This window comes from Elephantulus edwardii, unplaced genomic scaffold (genome assembly GCF_000299155.1).
Source record: "Elephantulus edwardii isolate Elephantulus edwardi_28Jun2011 unplaced genomic scaffold, EleEdw1.0 scaffold00176, whole genome shotgun sequence".
Taxonomy (NCBI): Eukaryota; Metazoa; Chordata; class Mammalia; order Macroscelidea; family Macroscelididae; genus Elephantulus; species Elephantulus edwardii.
In genome coordinates, this window is record NW_006399926.1 from 1,993,136 (window position 1) to 2,014,965 (window position 21,830).

The 21,830-nt window shown below is 41.7% G+C and overlaps 1 protein-coding gene and 2 pseudogenes across 1 annotated transcript; 2 read left to right on the forward strand and 1 right to left on the reverse strand.

The window, feature by feature from the left end:
- Positions 1-1,745: 1,745 nt before the first annotated feature.
- Positions 1,746-10,069, forward strand: RIT1 (Ras-like without CAAX 1). The gene is made up of 5 exons (XM_006895779.1): positions 1,746-1,884; positions 2,010-2,066; positions 5,804-5,877; positions 6,098-6,289; positions 9,582-10,069. The coding sequence occupies exons 1-5, from the start codon at positions 1,779-1,781 to the stop codon at positions 9,810-9,812; spliced, it is 660 nt and encodes a 219-aa protein (XP_006895841.1). The 5' UTR covers positions 1,746-1,778; the 3' UTR covers positions 9,813-10,069.
- On the reverse strand, positions 8,227-9,176 carry LOC102848453 (annotated as a pseudogene).
- Positions 10,070-18,981: 8,912 nt separating the features above from the next.
- LOC102869510 lies at positions 18,982-21,681 on the forward strand (annotated as a pseudogene).
- The last annotated feature ends 149 nt before the right edge of the window (positions 21,682-21,830 follow it).

Below are 21,830 nucleotides of genomic sequence, written 5' to 3' on the forward strand. Positions count from 1 at the left end.
AACATACCATGAACTACCAAGGGGAAAAACAGATTTGTCCTGGAGGGTGAAACCAGGCTGCTCCTTGGAGAGAAGATTTTTGAAGCTCCATCTCACAAACTTCGGGCTTGTTGCAGGGAGCTACCAAGTGAAGGAGAGGAAGATGTTGAGATGGATTGACATGTAGCAGTAGGTTTAGAAGTGTCAAGAGATGGTGCAGTTGGCTCAGCTTCAGAGCCATAATTGTAGCTAGCTATAAGAAGGGAACTCTGGTGACCTAGTGGGAAGGAGCTGTAATGCAGTTCCATGGGAGAAAGACAGGCAGCATCCTCCCATGCAATTAAACTGCCTGTGAAAACCCAGCTGGCCTATAACAACAGTAAAACAGCTCTGGTGGCCTAGTGGTAAGAAGCTGCACTGCAATTTCTAAGGCCCGAAATTCAGATCTACCAGGTGCTTTGCAGGGGAAAGATAAGCAATCTGTGATTTACTGCTTCTGAAAACCCAATGGAGGGGCAGCTGTGGGATGGTTCTGACTCGACGACAAAAAACAACATTGTAAACATCCTACACATCTTTAGACATAAGCACGTGTTTCCTTTAGGTATAAACTTAAGAGCAGAATTGCTGTGCATATGATACATATGTATATACTAGTCTTTGGTAGATACTGCCAAAAAACCCCTCTTTTTGGAAGCAGGAGTGGCATCGACCTCCTAAACTATATGCCTCTTGAAACTATGAACTTTGATAAATGTTGATAGTTGTAGAGGGGCTTCAGGCCTTTTGTTCATAGGGTCGCTATGAGTCGTGCTTGACTTGAGGCAATGAACAAGAACAAACTTATTTTATGCCCTGATAACCTGCAATTTATCAGAATACCGATTGCTGTATTTTAAAAAACATTTTAGAAGGGAATGTGACTTTCTTGCTCTCATTGCCATTGAGCTGGAGCCAGCTCGTTGCTGACCCCATCTGGGATTGTAGGTCTTGCAGGAGATTGCCCATCTTTCTCCCCTGGCATTACTGGTAGATTTAAAATGCCACACAGCATGGCAGCACAACTCCTATGGATGAGGCCTCCAGAACTCCCGGAAATGCTACTTTGGGAACTAAGTCCTGATTTTGGCACAAAATCACACTACCACTAGGCGTCCAGCGATAAGCTTCAGCGGAGCGCCAAGGCTGCGGCCGCCGGGAGGGGGCGGTGCCGGACGCTCACGTCATGTGGAGCCCCGCCCCTCCAGCCGGTGGCGCCATTTTACCCGGCGACGGGAGGGGTCACGGTTCAGTCCCTGTGGCTCGAGGCTCCCAGGGAACCCCGTGGGCTATCACACCGGGCTGTGGCCTCCTGTACGACTAGCGGTGGATCGGGTTGGTTAAGAGGAGGAGGGAGAGTGGATGATGGTTGCTAGGGGAGGGAAGGACCTCCGAGAAGAATAGGGAGAGGGCGGAACCACAGCGACAGTAGCCAAAGACCCCCTGCAGCCTAGGGGTAATGTGCTTTTTGGTGTCAGGTTTCAGCTTTCCCAGTCGTGCGCCAGTCAAAAAAAGGGAATTCCTTTGTCTGGGTTTTGTGTTTTTCTTTCTGGGAAAACTAATGGTACGTAGAACTGCAATGTGTCATATGAGTGTAGAGTCCTGGAGGTCTGGAGGTGGAGCCGCCAGAAAGGGTGCAGTAGGGAGCCAGGAGTGTGGGAAGGACTGTCCTGAGGACTGTCATCTCTGTGACTCCATTCTGGGTAAATATTTCCTTCTTTTTTTCCACCTGGGATAGCCCCGGATTCCCCAAGGCGACAATGGATTCTGGATCTCGCCCTGCTGGTAACTGTTGTAGCAGCCCAGCGGGGCTCTCACGAGAGTACAAGCTTGTGATGCTGGGGGCCGGCGGGGTAGGAAAAAGTGGTAAGTGACAAATTACCCTACCGAAAACAAATGGAATGAATACGTGTTGTCTTGCAGTGTTCGCGCTTGAATTCTTTTTCTGGTTCACCTTTGAGCGATTTTAACTTTTAGTTCTTGTTTTGAAGCCATGACCATGCAGTTCATCAGCCACCGATTTCCAGAAGATCATGACCCCACCATTGGTAAGTTAGAGTTTAGATTTCCAGATAAACCCCATGAAAGTGTTTTTGGTGAATGTCAGCCTTAAAATGGCTTACATTTGTCTTTTAAACCTCTTTTGGTGTGTGATTCAAATTTGTTATAGCAACTGTCTATCAGTTGATAATAGTGTTCTTTTTTTTCGTCGCTTACCTCTGTATGTACATAAACCATCTTTATTTAGACCCTGTCTGTTATTGAACAGTAATGAGACTTTGTCACATTTTTATGGTTGAGTATATGATATTGCCAGATTAAAAGGTACTTAATGGAAAACTTTTCTTGCTGTCACTTCTCTAAGTGTCTGATTTGAGACTGACTGACTAAGTAACTATGAGTCAGCTGGTCTGAACGTCTACAAAAGGAAGCAGAAAAACAAGTAGAGCCAGCCTGCTGAACTCTTAACAACCCAGACAGGCAGAGGCTGGGCTTCTTCCCCTTCATTTACTTCCTTGTACCTGAAGTTCCTAAACTGGTTGTATCCATTGTTGACACAGCCCTAGTAGATGGAAAAAGTCTGCTGATTTGCTGTGCTTCTTTAGTTGTTAGTCTTTACTAAGATTAACATTTTTGTCCTTATCGTACCATAAGGAATCAGTTTGGGTTCTAAGAAGCTATATTCTAGTATGAAAGAAAAAATTTGCAGGAGAGGCACAGAGATCTGCCATAACTATAAGTATTTTCAGTATGCTACACTCTTTGTCATGACCCTGGGTCTCTTAAGGAATGTTTCCATTGGGTAAGACCTTTGCTATTCTGTTTTTCACCACACCTGTGTTTTATGGTAACCCAGCTTTGAATGTGTTTATAGATGCCCATGTAGATTGGTAGAAATATAAAGAGTTCTTGTTTGTTTTCCATATACTATATAAATTTGGAACATTTTACAGAGATTTTATTGTCCTGAAAATTTGAGGAAGAAAATTCATTTAGGACCTAGGATAATGTAATCTGTTTAGGATTTCGGGTAATGTACTTGAGAAATCCCAACGTAGTTTTTCTTTAAAGTGAAAAGTCATATATTTGTATATATAGGAATTACATTTTTTTTAAATCAATGAGTTGAATATTTTTCTAGTTACCCACTCTTGTGACACTTTTATGTGATTTAACAGTATATACAGCCTCATGAATTCCTATTATGTGTCAAGCGAGTAGATCCTAGCCACATGTGAGTGAGCAAAAAATATGGCCCTTCATCTCATTGAATATTGCATTTTGTTTCAAATGGTTTGTTGCTGTTGAGAACATAAACAGTAGTCCATACAAGTCAACAATTTCTACCTGTACAGTTCAGTAACAGTACTTAACATTGTTTAAGTTGTACAACCATTTCATTCTCCTAGTTGTTCTACCTTTGTTAACATAAATTTACTGTCCTCAAAGTTGCTTATTCTTTCTAGCTGCTATTGCTAATTTAAGGATAAGTGATAAGAAATTGCACTGCCACCATAAAGGTACGCAGTTTGAATCTAACAACTAACTCCTCCACAGGGGAAAGATGGGCACTCTCCCCTCCCATTTAATTAACCTCTGAAAACCTGCTGGAGAGTCAGCTATAGATTGACTCTGACCTCTGCCCCCACTACCAGGGTCAGAAAGAGAGGAAGACCCTCAGTGAGATAGATTGACATAGTAACTATAGCAATGGTCTCAAGCAGTCAAAGATTATGTAGATGATGCAAGATAGGGCAAGGTTCCAATCTGTTGTTCATAGAGTTGCTGTGAGTCATAATCAACCTGACCACACATAACAACAATAGTGGTGTAGTGCATTACCTGTCAGGTTGTTAACCAAAAGATCAGTGGTTTGAAGCCTCAGAAGAAAGGTGAACAGTCTCCTGTAAAGATTTACAACCTTAGAAACCCAGTCATCACTCTTGCCTCCGAAAGGCACTCTGCCTGCACTTTTTCCAAGACATATTTGTTTGTTCTTTTTTGGCAGTCAAAAGACTGTTCTTTTGGATATTCAGTATGTGTAATAGTGATGATGTAATGTGCCATTGAGTCAGAAAGAACTCATAGCTAATCCTCCAATGGCTTTTCAGAGACTGCAAATCACGCTGAAGGAAATTTCCCATTTTCTCCCTTGGAGCACCTGGGAGATTTGAACCACTTGCCTTTGGGTTGGCAGCACAACTCTTTACTCATTAGGCCACTATATCTCCTTATGTATTAGGCCAACATATGTTTATGTTGTTGTTGGGAGTCATTGAGTCAGAACCCAAAGTGTGTGTATTCAGTCAGGTATTATTGTTGTTGTTGTTGTTAAGTGCCATCGAGGTGCAGGCAACTCAGTGACCCTATGAAGGAGAGTCCTCAACACTTGGGTATATGTGATTAAAATATGCAACTGCACACTCACTACATGTGATTCATTCTTGTATTTAAATTTTTATTTTACATTTTTATTTTAATGCTATTCTCAACCTACTGAATTGATTTCATAGCTCATTTATTAAGAATGATCATGACCTATAGCTTGAGAAACATTGATATAGGGGACTTTCCATCTTTGAAGAAAAGTTAGAAGCAGGAGAGACTCAAGAGAAAAAATATTAAAGGAAGATCAATAAGGATATAAACAATAATTGTTTCTGAGATTGGCACAGGACAGAGCGGAGTTTAGGGCTGTTTTGCATAGGGTCGCTATGAGTCGCAGGTGACTCGGCGGCACATAACAACAACAACAAACAATAGAAATACTGAATGGAGTTTTGTGGTTTTGGTTTTGTTTTTTTTCCTTTGCGTTTTCCAAGGTTATCAGAATAAAGTAAATAAAGAAATGTGCTTCTATAAAGGATTTTTATTAAATAGTTATTGTTTTTCTTTTTTTCCTATACCACTGAAATGTAGATATTCTATAGCTTACAGTTTAGTACATAAAACATTTTGAGAATGCAGTTTTGAGTTTAATCCTGGACTAGAGAAGATATTTACTGTTTAGAATTTACTTTTCTTTTAAAAAAAAAAATATATGTACAGGGGAGCTCTGGTGGCCTAGTGGCAAGGAGCTGCAACTACAATCCCAGAGGCTTATGGTTCGAATCCACCAGATGCTCTACCAGGGAAGGAGGGACAATCTCCTCCTGTACCAGTTAGATCTGATTTGACGGTACACTCACACAAAAATAATAAAATAAAAAATTAAAAAAAATATATGTACAATAGGAATGAAATACCTGTTGTGAATTATTGTAAATGTGGAATGAATAAATGTAAAATGACTTTCCTGACCTAATTTTCTAAATAATACCCTTGGAATTCTTTTTTAGCTTAAAATAAAATTGTTTCTTTTTAAAAAAATTTTATTATTTTTGTGTGTGTGTGTGCCGTCAAAATGGACCCAACTAGTATAGAAGGAGATTGTCCCTCCTTCTCCAGCAGAGCATCTGGTGGATTCGAACTGCTCACCTCTGGGATTGCAGTGCAGCTTCTTGCCACTAGGCCACCAGAGCTCACCGCTTAAAATAAAATTGCAAATGAGGTTTTATAAATTTAAGCTATGACTAATCTGCTTCATTGACTGCATGGAAAAACAAAACAAAACACCAAAACAAAACCGGAGAAACACCTTCCTTATATAATTTATTTTCAATGAATTTAGGCAATTAAAGAACTTAGGTGAAATCTATTCTCTGGCATTTAAACAGGAGTTTTAAAATGAGGTATTTATTTCAACATCTGTAACTTTCTAATATACCTCTCTTCTCTCTTGTAGAAGATGCTTATAAAATCAGAATACGTATTGATGATGAGCCTGCCAATCTGGACATTTTGGATACAGCTGGACAGGTATTAAATCCCAGAATGCTCTGAGTAAAAGCTTTTCAGTCTAATCAAGGGGAGGGAAAGACTTAATGCAGAGAAAATCACTAGTCCATCTCTCTTAATTTTTCATGCACTCTGACTCAGGATAGCAGGTAATTAGCATATCTCTTCTTTAATCTGAATAGCTAGTGTGTACATAGTTATAGGTCGCATAGATGCATTAATGGCCCCTATTTCCCTTTAGGCAGAGTTTACAGCCATGCGTGATCAGTACATGAGGGCAGGTGAAGGTTTTATCATCTGTTATTCCATCACGGACCGCCGAAGTTTCCATGAAGTTCGAGAGTTTAAACAGCTTATTTATAGAGTTCGACGTACTGATGATACTCCTGTGGTTCTTGTGGGGAACAAGTCTGACCTAAAACAACTAAGGCAGGTAAGACCAGAGAAGAAAATATTATCTGTAATCTTAGGGGATTTCCCCCCCTCCTATTTATAGATTCCTTTGTCTTAAAATAAAAATTCAGAATTAGCTTATCCCTAAACTTGAAACCATCCAATTTGCTTTTATTCTTTTCTTAAATCTGGATTCTAGAAATCCTTTTTTTTAAAAAAAAAAAAATTTATTTTATTTCGTGTGTGTGTGTGTGTGTGTGTGTGTGTGTGTATGTACTGTCAAATCAGTTCTGACTGGTACAGGAGGAGATTGTTCCTCCTTCCCCAGCAGAGCATCTGGTGGATTTGAACTGTGCACTTCTGGGATTGCAGTACACCTCCTTGCCACTAGGCCACCAGAGCTCTAGAAATCCTTTTTCAGGACAGAATTCACAGGATTATCAGGTGACAAATGGAGGACTCAGTAGTATATAAAGAGTCATGGATTGTTCATTTTCAGTCTCAGAAATTATTGTGGGTGAATAGTAGGAGTAATTCAGGTCAGAATTACAGAATATTTTAGGATACATGATACTCTTCCCAGGTAACAAGTCTATTTACACTTGTACTATTTGGTATCGAGATAAAATACGGAGCAACAGGCACTTTCATGACCAATAGTTGAAGCAAGGAAGGGTACCCAAGTACTAATAGTAACTTGACAAAAGTTAAATTCATAATGCCTCCCAGTTGTTCCTTGTTTGAGAAACCAGTTTAGAGATACATATGTAGTTCAACCTTGGAGAGAAATTCGAGTATAGCCATAATTGAATATCTCCATTTTGAGTTCTTAATACTTTTTAAAATTAAAATTAGAAGAAAAGTAGGAATATACCAGTAAAGCCTCAGTCCACTTCCACCAAAGAATGCGTTTTAAATAAAGCGTATGTGACATGTATATATAAAAGAAGGTAGGGAGTTCTGGTAGCCTAGTGGCAAGAAGCTGTACTGCAATCCTGAAGGCACACTGAGGCCACCAGCTGGAGAAGGATGGGCAATCTCCCATGCAAATAACTGCCTTTGAAAACCCTCCAGAGGGTCAGCTATGGGTCGGTTCCGACTCTGTGGTACACAGTGTACAACATTTAAGAAAGTAAACATCATATCTCTTTGTGTTTTCATCCTTAAAATGAAAACTATCAGGAGATTGTGTGTACAATAGCTATTCCATAAGAAGCTCTGGCGACATAGTCAATAGCAAGTTGTACTGCTGACACAAAGGTTGCAAGGTCTCCTGTGGTTCCACTGGCTACTTCCTGGGGGGAAATAGGTAGTCTCCCCATTGCAGTTTACAGCCTCAGAAACCTGATAGAGGATCATAATGAGTTGGAACTGACTTTATTTTTTTTAATGGAATATAAATAACTTGGAATGGATTTGAGGCAAATTATGTCATGAGCAGAGTTTTCTTTTAAGTGGCTAAACAGTTTAGAAGGCAAGTAACCATAAAAGAAAATATTTCTGATACAGGAGCAGAAATACTAAAAATAGTGTCTAAGTACCTGGATAGTACACCCGTTTTACAATAGTGCAATTTTAAATACATATTGTTGATTGTCCAGCATCCATGCAGGGTTACAACCGCACACTTAACAACAACATGACAGTTCCTTAAAGAAAACTACTTAAAAAAAGGCATAATCCAGATATTTCTTCATTTGACCAACTCTTTCTAAGCTTAGATGTGCAGAAGGACTTTGATGTATCCAGAGAAAGCCACATGCAACACACTGCTTGATCAGTTTTCTAAAGTACAGTTTCAGGACAGTGCCAGTTAGAAAAGGGATGAAAACATGGAGGAATGAACTCCTAATTACTATACATACATACATATGTTTTGACCGTTTGAGAATACCTTTTATAGATAAGTTACAAACAAAGAAAAGGCAAATAAACAATTTTTTAAAAATAAAATTTAACACATCCTGTATAATTTTTTCACTTTACTGTCATAGTTTGTACAGACTCTTCATGGTTTACTTGACCATCAACTATCAATATCTGCTTCCTTGATCATTTCATCAAACTCTTTATCATCTCTCCAAAGTTTGTCATCATGTGATAAAGTTCTGCTGCACTAGTATAGCCATTGCCATTTTTATCAAACACACAGAATGCTTCTCTAATTTCTTTTTTCACTACCTTTCATTTTTCTTGCCATCATTGTCAGAAATTCTGGGAAGTCAGTTGTGCCATTACCATCAGCATCTACTTCATTAATCATGTCCTGTGATTGTGCTTCTGTGGGATTCTGCCTGAGAGACCTCATTACAGTTCCATCACCATCCTGATAAAATTGTGAAAAGGATTCTTTGAATTCTGCAGTCTGCTCTTTGATCAGTTGGTCAGCCACGCTGCTAGTGCTCCTGGTCTCCCAGAACTCACTTTACTGATAGTGGTGATTTGAGTTATTTGTTTGAGCCATTCCATCTTCCTAAATACAACTCAAACACAAATTCATTGCCCTTGAGTTGGAGTCAACTCGTAGCCGACTTTCTAGCAGGTTTTGAAGGCTATAAATTGCATAGGAGGCAATTGTCCATCTTTCTGCAGTTGCTGGAGGATTCAGGCTGCTCGTTTGGAAGTTGCTGGTGGATGCAAACTGCCAGAGAGGTGCTGTCTTTGGGTTCGCAGTGCAACTCCCTACAAGCTGCACCACCAGAGCTCCCAAAAGTTACCTTTACAATAGACTAGAAATAGAATCATAATACTAGAAGGCAGAAGAAACCTCAAAAATTATATAATCCAGACTCCCAAGCATAAAAATCTCTGTATTTTGCTTAAACATCTGTAGGGTTGAGAGACTCTCTTCCTGTTGTTGTTATTGATAGCCATTGAATTGATTTCAACTTATAGAGACCCACATACATAAAATAGAACTGCTCCATGGGGCTTTCCAGTCTGTGACACTGCAGATGCAAATTGCCAAGAGGGTCTTCAGAGCCATTTCTGGGTGGGTTTTTGCTGCTGATCTTTTGGCTCCTTATCAGTCTTTAACTTCTTGTACCACCCAAAGATTTCTGTTTTTCTGTTAAGGTGATCCATTCACTGTTTTGAGTTGTTGTTTTGGTATACCATTGATTCAGAACGGATCCATGACTCTCTGCAGGATTTTCAGAGGCAGTAAATCACACAGCAGGAGACTGTCTGTCCTCCAATAAAGCAGCTAGTAAATTCGAACTATGTACCTTTGGGATTGCAGCACAGCTTCTTACCACTAGACTACCAGAGCTTGTAATTGTTTCCCACTATTACTAAATTTCTACATTTTTCTCACCTTTGTGTTTTTAAAGGTCACCAAAGAAGAAGGGTTAGCGTTGGCAAGAGAATTCAGCTGTCCCTTTTTTGAGACATCTGCTGCTTACCGCTACTATATTGATGATGTATTCCATGCCCTTGTTCGGGAGATACGTAGGAAAGAAAAGGAGGCAGTGCTGGCCATGGAGAAAAAGTCTAAACCCAAAAGCAGTGTGTGGAAGAGGCTAAAATCACCATTTCGGAAGAAGAAAGATTCAGTCACTTGAAGTGAAGATGTGGGAGTGCTTATCTGTGAACTGCAGTGCTTAATCAGAGCAGTCCAGTAGCCTGCCTTAGTGAGCATGATGCTTACTCTTTCCCCATTATGACTGTTATTTTTAAAGTAACTGATGCGGGCCATGCCTACTAGGAGTCTTCAGCGATGTGGTATTTAAAGTATTTTTCTTAATTAACTTTACCCAGTGGAGCACTGTCTCCTTTTGAATTGTCACATCAGAGTGTGATTTACCATTATATTGAGTTCCATGGCTGATAATAATTTATTATTGAAATAATATTTTATACTTAGGAGAATGCATAATACCACGTGTTTGATCATGCTCACAAGAGGAATATTCTCTTGAGTAGTCCTGTATTTCAATTCAATTGCCTGGTACTAGCCCAGAAAAAGACCTTAGTCTATTTTATTTACACCATTTTTCAGAGAATAAAAAATTATGTAGGGAAATTCAATGAGATCAGTGCTCAAGTTCAGGAAATAATTATGGGGCTGACTCCTGTTGTAGATTATGAAGTGATGAGATTTGGAGAAATCAGACCATTTGGATGTAGGGACTTGACTGGGAAAAGTGAGGACCAGAAAGCATTCTCATCATGAGCCTGGCTTTTCAAAGAAGGGTGCCTTTGACCCAGAGCCTGGGATAACGAGAACAAGCAGAAGGATAGAAAATGCATTGGAAGTTTCTCCTGTGAGGCTCTTTTAACCTTCTTTCAGAATTTTTTTTTTCCTTTCAGAATTTTGCTTTGCTTTACCTTTAAACACTTTCAGAGCCATTACTGATTGCTAAGCTTTTGGCTCATCTAAATTCTTGTTTTTAACACCCATTTTCTTGGACATGTTCTTTTTTTTCACTCAGAGATGCACACACCAGGACATTTATATGAATGGCTTCTTGGTGTTTTCCCTTAGCTTCATCATACTCTTGGGAAGAGCTCAGCCTGACAAATAATGTTTAGGCCTTTCCTCAGACTGAGTACATTTTCTGTACAGAAGACAGCAGGAACTTAAGTAAAATCGTGCATGTGCCTCCTTAACTTTGACAACCACTAGATTCACTACCCTAAGAAAAAGCCTATGATACTTCTATGTAATGGGTCAGTCTTGAAACTTTGAAATTCACATTTATTGAGTTTCCTACTGAATATTAAAAGGGCCTTGCTGCATTCACCTCAGATTTTTCCAAGCCTTGACAAAGTTTAAATTCAGAGAATAGCACTTCACTGCCTGTGCATAGTGAGGAACTATTGACCTTGGAAGACACAGCTTTCAGTATTGGTGATTGAATTCTCTATTTTAGAATCAGGATTATCCTGATACCTGAATCTAATAAAGGGAGAGGTTAAATGCAAAAGTATAAATGTCTCTGAAGCAGTGTATCTTCTAACACAACATCATGTAGCAACTCTTAAAAAACACACAACTATTTTTACCTTTTACTAGCGGTAAAAAGAGGACAGAGTTACTGTGTTTTTCTTGTAGATAATGGTATATGTGCTGGGTGATTTTTTTAGCTGAGTTGTACCCTTTTCAAACTAGAAACATTTTTGCCAACAAACCATATTTTATGATAAGTAAGCCATCCAAAAGTCAAAGAACCAGAGTTTTAGTCTATGCAGGACAGAAATCTTAGCACTTTGGAAAAGCCTAAAGGTAGAAAAGAGATGGTGCAATTTTATACACTAGTTTTCCACCACATGCAAACCAGCTTGGACCTTTTAAAGTTTATGATGCCTTAACTTCTCATTACTAATGCTCTAGGAGTTGTTACTCGTATCAAGCAATAACAGCTACATAATTATTCAAGATAGTGAAGGTAGCAGAGAACACGGCCAGAAAGATCTGAAAGACAGAATGTGATTGTATTTAAGAAAAATAATAAATTAGTGTTTTTAATACTATCATTGTTATTCTTGGACTAATTAGTATTGAGAATTTTATATACGGTGCTAGATAGTTTGAGGGGTATAATATGTGTAAGTTATACCTCCATTAGATCATACAGTGTCAGTAAGTAAATTCCGAATCAGCTTTATTCCAATTTGAAGGCAATAAAGTCACTGCCTGGAACTTGGAAGAGAGTAAAGCTTAATGTCCATACCACATCTGTAAGTTACAAGATTCAGAGCCTTAAGCTGATGCATAGCAATAGCTATTTAGAATTCAGAAGGGTATATATGTTTGTTTCATTTGATGATTTACTAGCAAGAATTGGTCTACTGTGATGTTTGAAGGGGAGGGGGAAGAAATTTTTTTTACTTGATGCACTTATTTATAAAGACAGTTTGTTTAACACAATACAAACACTTTTTGGACTTTTACTTACTTATAAGTGAAAATAAGTAAGTACTGTGAGATTTCATATTCTGGAAAATAAAGTTTAAAAAAAGAATTTTTTAAATTGTTTACCATGTACAGGAGACCTGTGTCAAATGCCAAAGAATTCAGAGATAGAGATTGTTTCTTGTGTGGGAACATAAGAAAGGAAAAAACACGTTAAATGAGGAGCTATTTATCACCTACTTGAAGGTGTTTGGAGCAGATATACTAAATGTGAGACAATGAGCAGTAGTTTTTTATGGGAAGGATCACTGCTTATTTCTACCCTAAATCTGCACCAGGGTGGAGAGAAGGATTTTGGACATAACAAGGAATGCATTTTTTTGTCTTTATTATTCAACACTTATTGAGAAGATCAGTCATTTTCAGTGTTTTCCACTACTTGAAACCATGCTGTTGAGGAAAGTGACATTCCCTTTTCTAACTAAAATGGGCAATTGGATGACAATAGAAATAATTTATAAACTACTCTCTTCTGTGCACTAAACTGAGGGATCCAAAGAACTATAAATTATCTGGACTTTAGATTATAATTTGCACATGCAAAAACAATGAGAAGCCAGTACTTGATGTTATGCATCAAACTGGAAGATTAGAGGAATCAAGAAGTGGAGAATTAATAGACTTGGCATTTCAAGAAAGCCAGCACCTTAAGTACAAATTGAGGACAGATTGACTTTAATGTGGATGAATAATAAGGAGATTTAGAGTTTCTGAAGTTTTTCTTCACTTGTAGTATTTATTATTATTTTTGTCTAAAAATAAACATTTACCAAGTAAATTTAGTAAACTACCAAGTTTAAACCTTTCCCAAACTCATTCTTGAGGAGGGGAGATATTCAGTCTTTCTCAGGAACTCTTTGTTAATTTTGACAAGCAACTTGATTTTAAACAACTCGTTCATTGCCTTTGAGTTGGAACCAGGTCAGAGCCCACCGTCCAGCAGGTTTTCAGAGGCAATGAGGAGGAGCAGCTGGCAGATTCAAACTACTTTACCTGCCTTTGAGTTGGCAGCATGACTCCTTATCCACTAGGACACTAGAACTCCCTTGACTGTAAAGGACGATTGGTTTAATGTTGTGAAAATGGTGAACTTAACTGTAATCCTGGATTTACCAACTTCAAATTGAAGTTAATTTAAAAATTGTTTTTCCCACATTTCATTGGCTCAGCTGGAACGGAAACTTAAGTAGTGATAACCTTATAGGGAAGTAGTTAAGAATTCCTACTTCTCTGATTAAGGAGATTATTCACTCCGTCCTCAAAATATCTACATGCTCTTACTGCACAGCTCAATTTTGTCTTTTCCCCTTCTAAGAATTACTGTGAATTTCACTTCCCTATCTATTCTTATGCATAGCATAAATTAGAATAAATTTTAAAAGTAGCAACAGTATTTCTATTTCACTCAGAAGTTTTAGCAATTTTTGTGTTTTCAGTGAAAGGTGAGAGAGGGTTCTTTTGTTGTTCTTGGTTTATTGGTTAACTTATTTTACATCCTATTTACCTGTTTGGCTAGACTGCACTCACCTCAAAGAAGGCAATGGTTGCCTTAGCTCTTACATCCAGAAAGGACATTTTCTTTGGACTGTTGTCTTGCTGCCTATTTGACATCACTAGGAATATGGGATTAAGTATGACCTGCAGGACCCAGGATGGATTTTAGTTTTTTGAAAAATGTAACCAGCTAGCATTAGTGAGTCAACCCATCCCTGTAAAGCTTTGCAGATCTTTATATCTCATCATTGATCCAGATGGCAGTAACTGGGATGCAGCCAGTCGCTGGGCTAAATTAAGTTACTGCATTTAACTAAAGATTCCTAACATGTACTTTCTTCTAAAGAATTTATCATTGATTAGAAAGGCAGGACAATAAATGAGTAACTTAAAAGAAGACTGATTACCTTGAAAGATCTAGGATTGTGTTGAATTGGAACCAACTCCTAGCTGACCCTCCAGTGAGTGTTCAGAGGCAGTAAGTCCCATGGGAAGAGAGTGCCCATCTTTTCTGGGAGAGCAGCTGTGGACTCAAAACCGTGTGCTTCTGAGTGGGCAGCTCAGCTCCTTACCACTAAGCCACCAGAGCTCCCTAGCATTATCTTGGTAAGTGAAATTATAGAGATTTCTTAAAATTGTAGTTTGGAGAAGAAATGTGTTCCAGAAAGGCAAGATTGTAGATGTAAGATAACTTCAGTACAGGAGTTGAAAGGGGCAAAGTCAAGGTGCTGCTGCATCGTACATGGAATGGTCATGGGCTTAAAGAGCATATGGGGACTATTTAGGTAGGAAGCGTGACAAAAAGCCAGGCTGAAAATACCTCGGCATTCTGAAACAGAAATAGCTGGGGAGCTTGTTTGGTTTTTACTCATTTCCTCAGCTGGACTTTCCCCCCCTTTGAATCTATAATGAAATAAACAAACTCAAGATCTCCCCTTGTGGTTGTGATTGCAGCCACTTACAGACTAGGAAGCACTGAACCCGATGGTGTTAAAGAGCCTCAGGAGATCATCAGAAGACAGTGTATAGCAGTGATAAAGTTGTAGTAAATGTAGGACAATATTAGTGATATTCAGAAAAATGGGGAGAAATTCAGAGAAATGGGGAGAAATTAGGAGCCAGCAACAAGAAGGGTGCTATGATGGGTCATAAATAAGGGATTTAGTGTGGGAACAAATAAACTTGTGCCTTGCTAAGGAAACAACTGGATAAAACAAAGGGAGTTTTCTGAAATTTCCAATCAACTTTTAAACGTGAATTGGCCTTAAGACAAAATTATTAAAATGGTTTAGCTTTGACTAATAGTCCTTTAAAAAAAAAACACCCAAAATTCTTGATGAGTAGCTCTTGGTTTAGTGCCTACACTCTCAGTACACATGATCATATCATCAAGTCATCCACTTTTTGGAACAAAAGCTACTGGGGTGGGGACACATCTCATTTCCTGCCCCTCCCAGAGCACTGAGCTCTGTTAAGACAATTCACTTACAGCTTGCACTGAGCCAGAAAAAAAAATCTTGAGTGCCAGAAATATCGCCCACCAAGTTCTTTAGTTATCCCTGTTAAAGGAATGTGGTGGGGGGTGCTAAGGCAGAGAAACTTAGAGTTGACAGGAAGATGAGTCCAAATAATTGTCTTTTTAAAACGTGTAATCCAGTCAATCACAGTGCTGCACAATGTGATGGGGGGGGGGGAGTGGTGGTGAAGGAAATGGGAATGATACAGTGTGAAAAACAATTTATACAAACTTTATAAACAAACCAGTATAAAATTTTTAAAAGTGTAATCCAAACCTAATAAAACAACAACAAAAAACCTTTAAAAAGAATAAATAAAACTGTAATCCAACATAAAACCTTTCTCACTGTCCCCTGGGAAGCCATATTTATCACTTTAATTAGAAGTAGCTTGTTTGGTGCAACCACTGTGGAAGGCGATATGTCGCTTTCTCAAAAAGTTGCAAATAGAGTCGGAAGCGCGATGCTTTCAGAGGGCGTGTTGCGTTGTGGTCCCCGTGGGCGCTTTTGCAGAGCCCCGGGCCGCCTTGTTCAATGCAGTAGGTTGTACTTGTACCTGCACCTGTCGGCCTGAGACATTGGTCTGAGGCAGCCACGTTCTCTGACAGGTGCTATCAAGTTGAGTGCAACTCAGTGGGAACCAAGAACAACAGATGAGAACCCTGTGCTGATGTGCGCCATCCTCCGTGCCTCCAACGCGCACAAGAGCCCATTGCTGTAGTCGCTGGGGTTAAGAACGGTAACACGGAAGGTGGGGGGAAACGCACACAACCTGACTGCGGTGAACGGAGTCACGAAGAAGCACACACAGACACAAAAGCGTTTTTGGTTTAGCCCCTGTGTGATCTATTGAGGATTTCTAAATAACCAACCCAGTGGCCACCAAAATTCTGGAAATTCGCAAGGATTTATTTCCTTAATCTGTTAGCTCCCCTTCACATAAATCTATTCTTTCTCCTACTGAAACCATACAAACCAAATAAACTATTAATGATTTTTTTTTTAAAAAAGTTGCAAATAGAGATACCATTTGACCCAGCAATTCCACTACTGGGAATATACCCCAAAGAGACTATAACAGATATCCAAGCAGATATATGTAAACCCATGTTTATCGCAGCTTTGTTCACAATAGCAAGGAGTTGGAAACAACCTAAGCGCCCAAAAACAAACGAATGGATAGAGAAGCTGTGGTATAGTCACACCATGGAATACTATGCTGCATTGAAAAACAAGGAACTCAAGCAATATTATTCAAAATGGGTGATCCTGGAGGACATTATGCTGAGTGAAGTATCTCAGTCACAAAAGGACAAATACCACATGGTGCCACTGTTGTAAAACAGGACTGACCTCGGGGTTGTGGGGAGACTGAGAAAGATGGGTTCAATAATGTATACTGCACTGAAACAGAGGAGGGAGAAAACTGATTAAGAGGGATATGTGATTAGGTATTTTTGTCATGACAGGAGTCCAGAGCGAAGGCTGCATAGTGGAGTGGACCTGGGGGGAGGGACTGTAAAACAATGAAAGAATTTTACTTTTCCAAGAGGGTAGTATACTAGGGGGGAGGATTGGTAGAGGAGAAAAGTGCAACAATGAATGAATAGAAATCCAAAGTCTCTGTAAATTTTCATTGAAATTAATAATAAATTTAAAAAAAAATTAAAAAAAGAAGTAGCTTGTATTCCTACCTGAAACATTTTATTCTTACTTTCATATCCTTAGACTCCAGAAGAAAATTTGTGGGTCTGATTACAGCTAACACACATGTCACCCCCACTGCTACCAAAACAGCGAAACCAAAACTCAGTTTATACCACACATTTTTAAATTGGTGTGTGTGTGTGTGTGTGTGTACCATCAAATTGGGTCTGACTGGTACAGGAGGAGATTGTCCCTCCTGCTCCAGCAGAGCATCTGGTGGATTTGAACTGTGTACCTCTGGGATTGCAGTGCAGCTTCTTGCCACTAGGCCACCAGACCTCCTTCTATACCACACATTTTAAAATTCTTGCTCAGAATAGGTCGGAAGAAGTGAAGGTTTCTCGTGTTTGCTTTAGATCTACATCTCAGATGTATTTTATTTTCCTCCTGGCCTACCTTCATTTGAGTTGTCAAATCTTTGCTGAGTACCTGCTATGGGAATAAATGCAACAAGCACAATTAACAGTTATTAGGTTCTTAGGTCGGGACATCTCTAATTCCAGAGTGTAAAATACCATAGAAAATATTTGGATCAAATCATGGAAATGTGAAATAAGATGAGAAAGAAGTAGAAATTTTAGTGTTGAGTAAATAATAAATGTACATTTGGAATAATACTCAAGAAGCCGGTTTGGTAATTTGAACATTTTGTAAATCTTATAAATGTCTTCTGAGCTGTCCTCCCACCCTTCCGAGCATAAAGTCCTTCTTCAGGGACCAGTCCCTCCTGGCCACGTGCCCAAAGTATGTGAGACGGAGCTTTAAAATCCTAACCTCCAAGGAGAAACTTGATTTCACCCCCTCTAAGACAGACCTATTTGTTTTCTTAGGGGTCCATGGTATATTCACTACTCTTCTCTAGCACCACAGTTCAAAGGCATCCATTCTTCTGTGATCCTTAGTTATTGTTGTCCAGCTCTCTGATGCATAGCAAGTAATTGTGAAGTCTAGGCCACCAGAGCTCCCTCTATACCACACATTTTTAAACTGGCCTGAATCAGGTGCAAATCAGGACAAAAATGAAATAATCATCTCACTCAGAAAAACTAGCAATGTTCAGTAAGTCACCAAACAGCAGGTGCTACTGAGAGTGTGGAGAAAATGGAACTCATACTCACTGCTTGTGGGAATGTAAAACAGTGCATTCACTATGGAACATCCTTAGAAAACTGGGAGTAGAAATAACATTTGATCTATTAATCCACTAATAGGTCTATATATCCCGTAGGAAAAGCTGCAACACAACTGAGACACTCACACTTCTGTTTATTGCAGCATTGTTTATAATAGTAGAGTTGGGAATAACCCAACTATCCATCAACAAATAAATAGCTAAAGAAACTGGTATATAATATTGTGTGAAGACTGTACACAATAAAAATACCTGGTACACAATATTGTGTGAATAAAAATTCACACAACAGAGTAGTTTGCATCACTGAAACGATCAAGAATTTGTGAAATGCTGCATATTATGGATGAATCTAGAACAGATTATGCTGAGTAATATAAGACAGTCACAAAAGGACAATTGTGATATAAGACCACTAATGTAAAAAAGCTGAGGAAAGGGTTACATACAGATAGAATTAGTCTCTGTTAACAGGGATGGGAAAGGAAAGAGAGAAGAAAAAAAAAAATAAGAAATAAGTAAAATGGGTACAACCATTATGGAAGGCAGTATGGCGCTCTCTCAAAAAGTTGGAAATAAAAAGACCATTTGAGGAGTTCGGAGCGCCCGGGCGTCCGCCCGCCCTTAAAGGGCCAGCGCCCGGGGAAACTCGCCGCCCTGCCCCGCGTGCGGTCGCTACCTCCCATCACGCCCCTCACCCTCGGCCTCTCCGTCCTTTCCCGGCCGCCCCAGCTGCCGGCTTCCCCTCCTTTCCTCCCTCCCCTTTTCTGGCGTCTCTGGGCTCCCAGCAACCAGCTACCCCTCGCTCTCTCTGCCCGGACCCGGGCCGAAGGATCTCAGGGGCCGAGTTGAACCACTCGCGAGCGAGCTGGGGTCCCTTCCTGCGGTCTGTACCCTGCCCCTCCTCCCCTCCCCTTCCTCCTCCCGGCCGCCCCCTCCCTTCTGGGACCCCCGGGAGCGGCTCGGCGGCTCTTGGGAGGGGACGTTTCCTAATCTCCGGCCGGGGTTAAAGTTCTGGTTCTAGTGAGATGCTGGAAGCTGCGGCCAGAGCCGCAACCCTTCCCGGAGGTGTCTTGCCGCTCGTCATCGTCGCCGTCGCCACCGCCGCTACTGACGCCCAGCCGGGGCCATGTTTGCTCTGGGCTTGCCCTTCTTGGTGCTCTTGGTGGCCCCGGTCGAAAGCCATCTGGGGGTTTTGGGGCCCAAGAACGTCTCGCAGAAAGACGCCGAGTTTGAGCGCACCTACGTAGACGAGGTCAACAGCGAACTGGTCAACATCTACACCTTCAACCATACTGTGACCCGAAACCGGACGGAGGGTGTACGTGTGTCAGTAAATGTTCTCAACAAGCAGAAGGAAGCTCCTTTGCTTTTCGCGGTCCGCCAGAAAGAGGCTGTAGTGTCCTTCCAGGTGCCACTCATCCTGCGAGGACTATACCAGCGCAAGTACCTCTACCAGAAGGTGGAACGAACGCTGTGTCAGCCTCCCACCAAAAATGAGTCAGAGGTCCAGTTCTTCTATGTGGATGTGTCCACCCTGTCACCAGTCAACACCACGTATTAGCCCCGGGACTGAGGAGCAGTTTAGCTTCAATACCACAGCCTCTCAGCCCCAGTACTTCAAGTATGAGTTCCCTGAGGGCGTGGACTCGGTGATTGTCAAGGTGACTTCCAGCAAGGCCTTCCCCTGCTCGGTTATCTCCATCCAGGATGTCTTGTGCCCTGTTTATGACCTGGACAACAATGTGGCCTTCATCGGTATGTACCAGACGATGACCAAGAAGGCAGCTATCACAGTGCAGCGCAAAGACTTCCCCAGCAATAGCTTCTACGTTGTGGTGGTGGTGGTGAAGACTGAAGACCAGGCCTGTGGGGGTTCCTTGCCTTTCTACCCCTTTGTAGAAGATGAACCGGTTGATCAAGGGCATTGCCAGAAAACCCTGTCCGTGCTGGTATCGCAGGCGGTCACGTCCGAAGCTTATGTTGGTGGTATGCTCTTTTGCTTGGGCATATTTCTCTCTTTCTACCTGCTGACCGTGCTCCTGGCCTGCTGGGAGAACTGGAGGCAGAAGAAGAAAACCTTGCTGCTGTCCCTAGACCGAGCCTGCCCAGAAAGTGGCCACCCCCGGATCCTGGCCGATGCTTTCCCTGGCAGCTCTCCATATGAAAGTTACAACTATGGCTCCTTTGAGAATGGTTCTAGCTCCACTGACGGTTTGATTGACAGCACAGGCACCGGCGACCTGTCCTATAGTTACCAGGGGCACGACCAGTTCAAGCGGCGCCTCCTCTCTGGCCAGATGTGGCAGCTGTGCATTGCCATGGACCGCCCCCTAGACCCAGTGGGCACCCGGCCACGACTGGACTCCATGAGCTCTGTAGAGGAGGACGACTACGACACCTTGACTGACACTGATTCCGACAAGAATGTCATTCGCACCAAGCAATACCTCTATGTGGCCGACCTGGCACGGAAGGACAAACGTGTTCTGCGGAAAAAGTACCAGATCTACTTCTGGAACATCGCCACCATCGCTGTCTTCTACGCCCTGCCAGTGGTGCAGCTGGTGATCACCTATCAGACGGTGGTGAATGTCACGGGCAATCAGGACATATGTTACTACAATTTCCTCTGTGCTCACCCTCTGGGCAACCTCAGTGCCTTCAACAACATTCTCAGCAACCTGGGCTACATCCTGCTGGGGCTGCTGTTCCTGCTCATCATCCTGCAGAGGGAGATCAATCACAACCGGCGCTGCTGCGCAACGACATCTACGCCCTGGAATGTGGGATCCCAAAACACTTTGGCCTGTTCTATGCCATGGGCACAGCCCTCATGATGGAGGGACTGCTCAAGCGCCTGCTACCACGTCTGCCCCAACTATACCAATTTCCAGTTTGACACGCCATTCATGTACATGATCGCTGGGCTCTGCATGCTGAAGCTCTACCAGAAGCGGCACCCGGACATCAACGCCAGCGCCTACAGTGCCTACGCCTGCTTGGCCATTGTCATCTTCTTCTCTGTGCTGGGCGTGGTTTTTGGCAAAGGGAACACAGCATTCTGGATTGTCTTCTCTGTCATTCACATCATTGCTACCCTGCTGCTCAGCACTCAGCTCTACTACATGGGCTGCTGGAAGCTGGACTCCGGCATCTTCCGCCGCATCTTCCACGTGCTCTACACAGACTGCATCCGGCAGTGCAGTGGGCCCCTCTATGTGGACCGCATGGTGCTGCTGATTATGGGCAACATTATCAACTGGTCTCTGGCTGCCTATGGGCTCATCATGCGTCTCAATGACTTCGCCTCCTACTTGTTGACCATCGGCATCTGCAACCTTCTTCTTTACTTTGCCTTCTACATTCTCATGAAGCTCCGGAGCGGGGAGAGGATCAAGCTCATCCCCTTGCTGTGCATCATCTGCACGTCTGTGGTCTGGGGCTTTGCGCTCTTCTTCTTCTTCCAGGGACTCAGCACCTGGCAGAAAACGCCTGCAGAGTCACGGGAACACAACCAGGACTGCATCCTCCTCGACTTCTTTGATGACCATGACATCTGGCACTTCCTCTCCTCCATTGCCATGTTTGGGTCTTTCCTGGTGTTGCTGACACTGGATGACGACTTGGACACCGTGCAGCGGGACAAGATCTACGTCTTCTAGAACGAGCTGGGCCCTTTGTGTCACCTCATGGGGACCCTGAGCCCCTTTGCCTCACTTGTCCCCATGGAACTGGGGGTGTGAGTCCCAGCCTTGGCCGTCCAGTGTTGGATGGGGGCGGAGCAGTGTGACTTAGACCAGGGCTGGCCCCC

Coding starts and splice junctions, on each gene's coding strand:
- RIT1 (XM_006895779.1), top strand. CDS start 1,779: ATGGATTCTGGATCTCGCCCTGCTGGTAACTGTTGTAGCAGCCCAGCG. Junction 2,067..5,803: donor AGATCATGACCCCACCATTG/GTAAGTTAGAGT, acceptor TCTCTCTTGTAG/AAGATGCTTATAAAATCAGA. Junction 5,878..6,097: donor TTTTGGATACAGCTGGACAG/GTATTAAATCCC, acceptor ATTTCCCTTTAG/GCAGAGTTTACAGCCATGCG.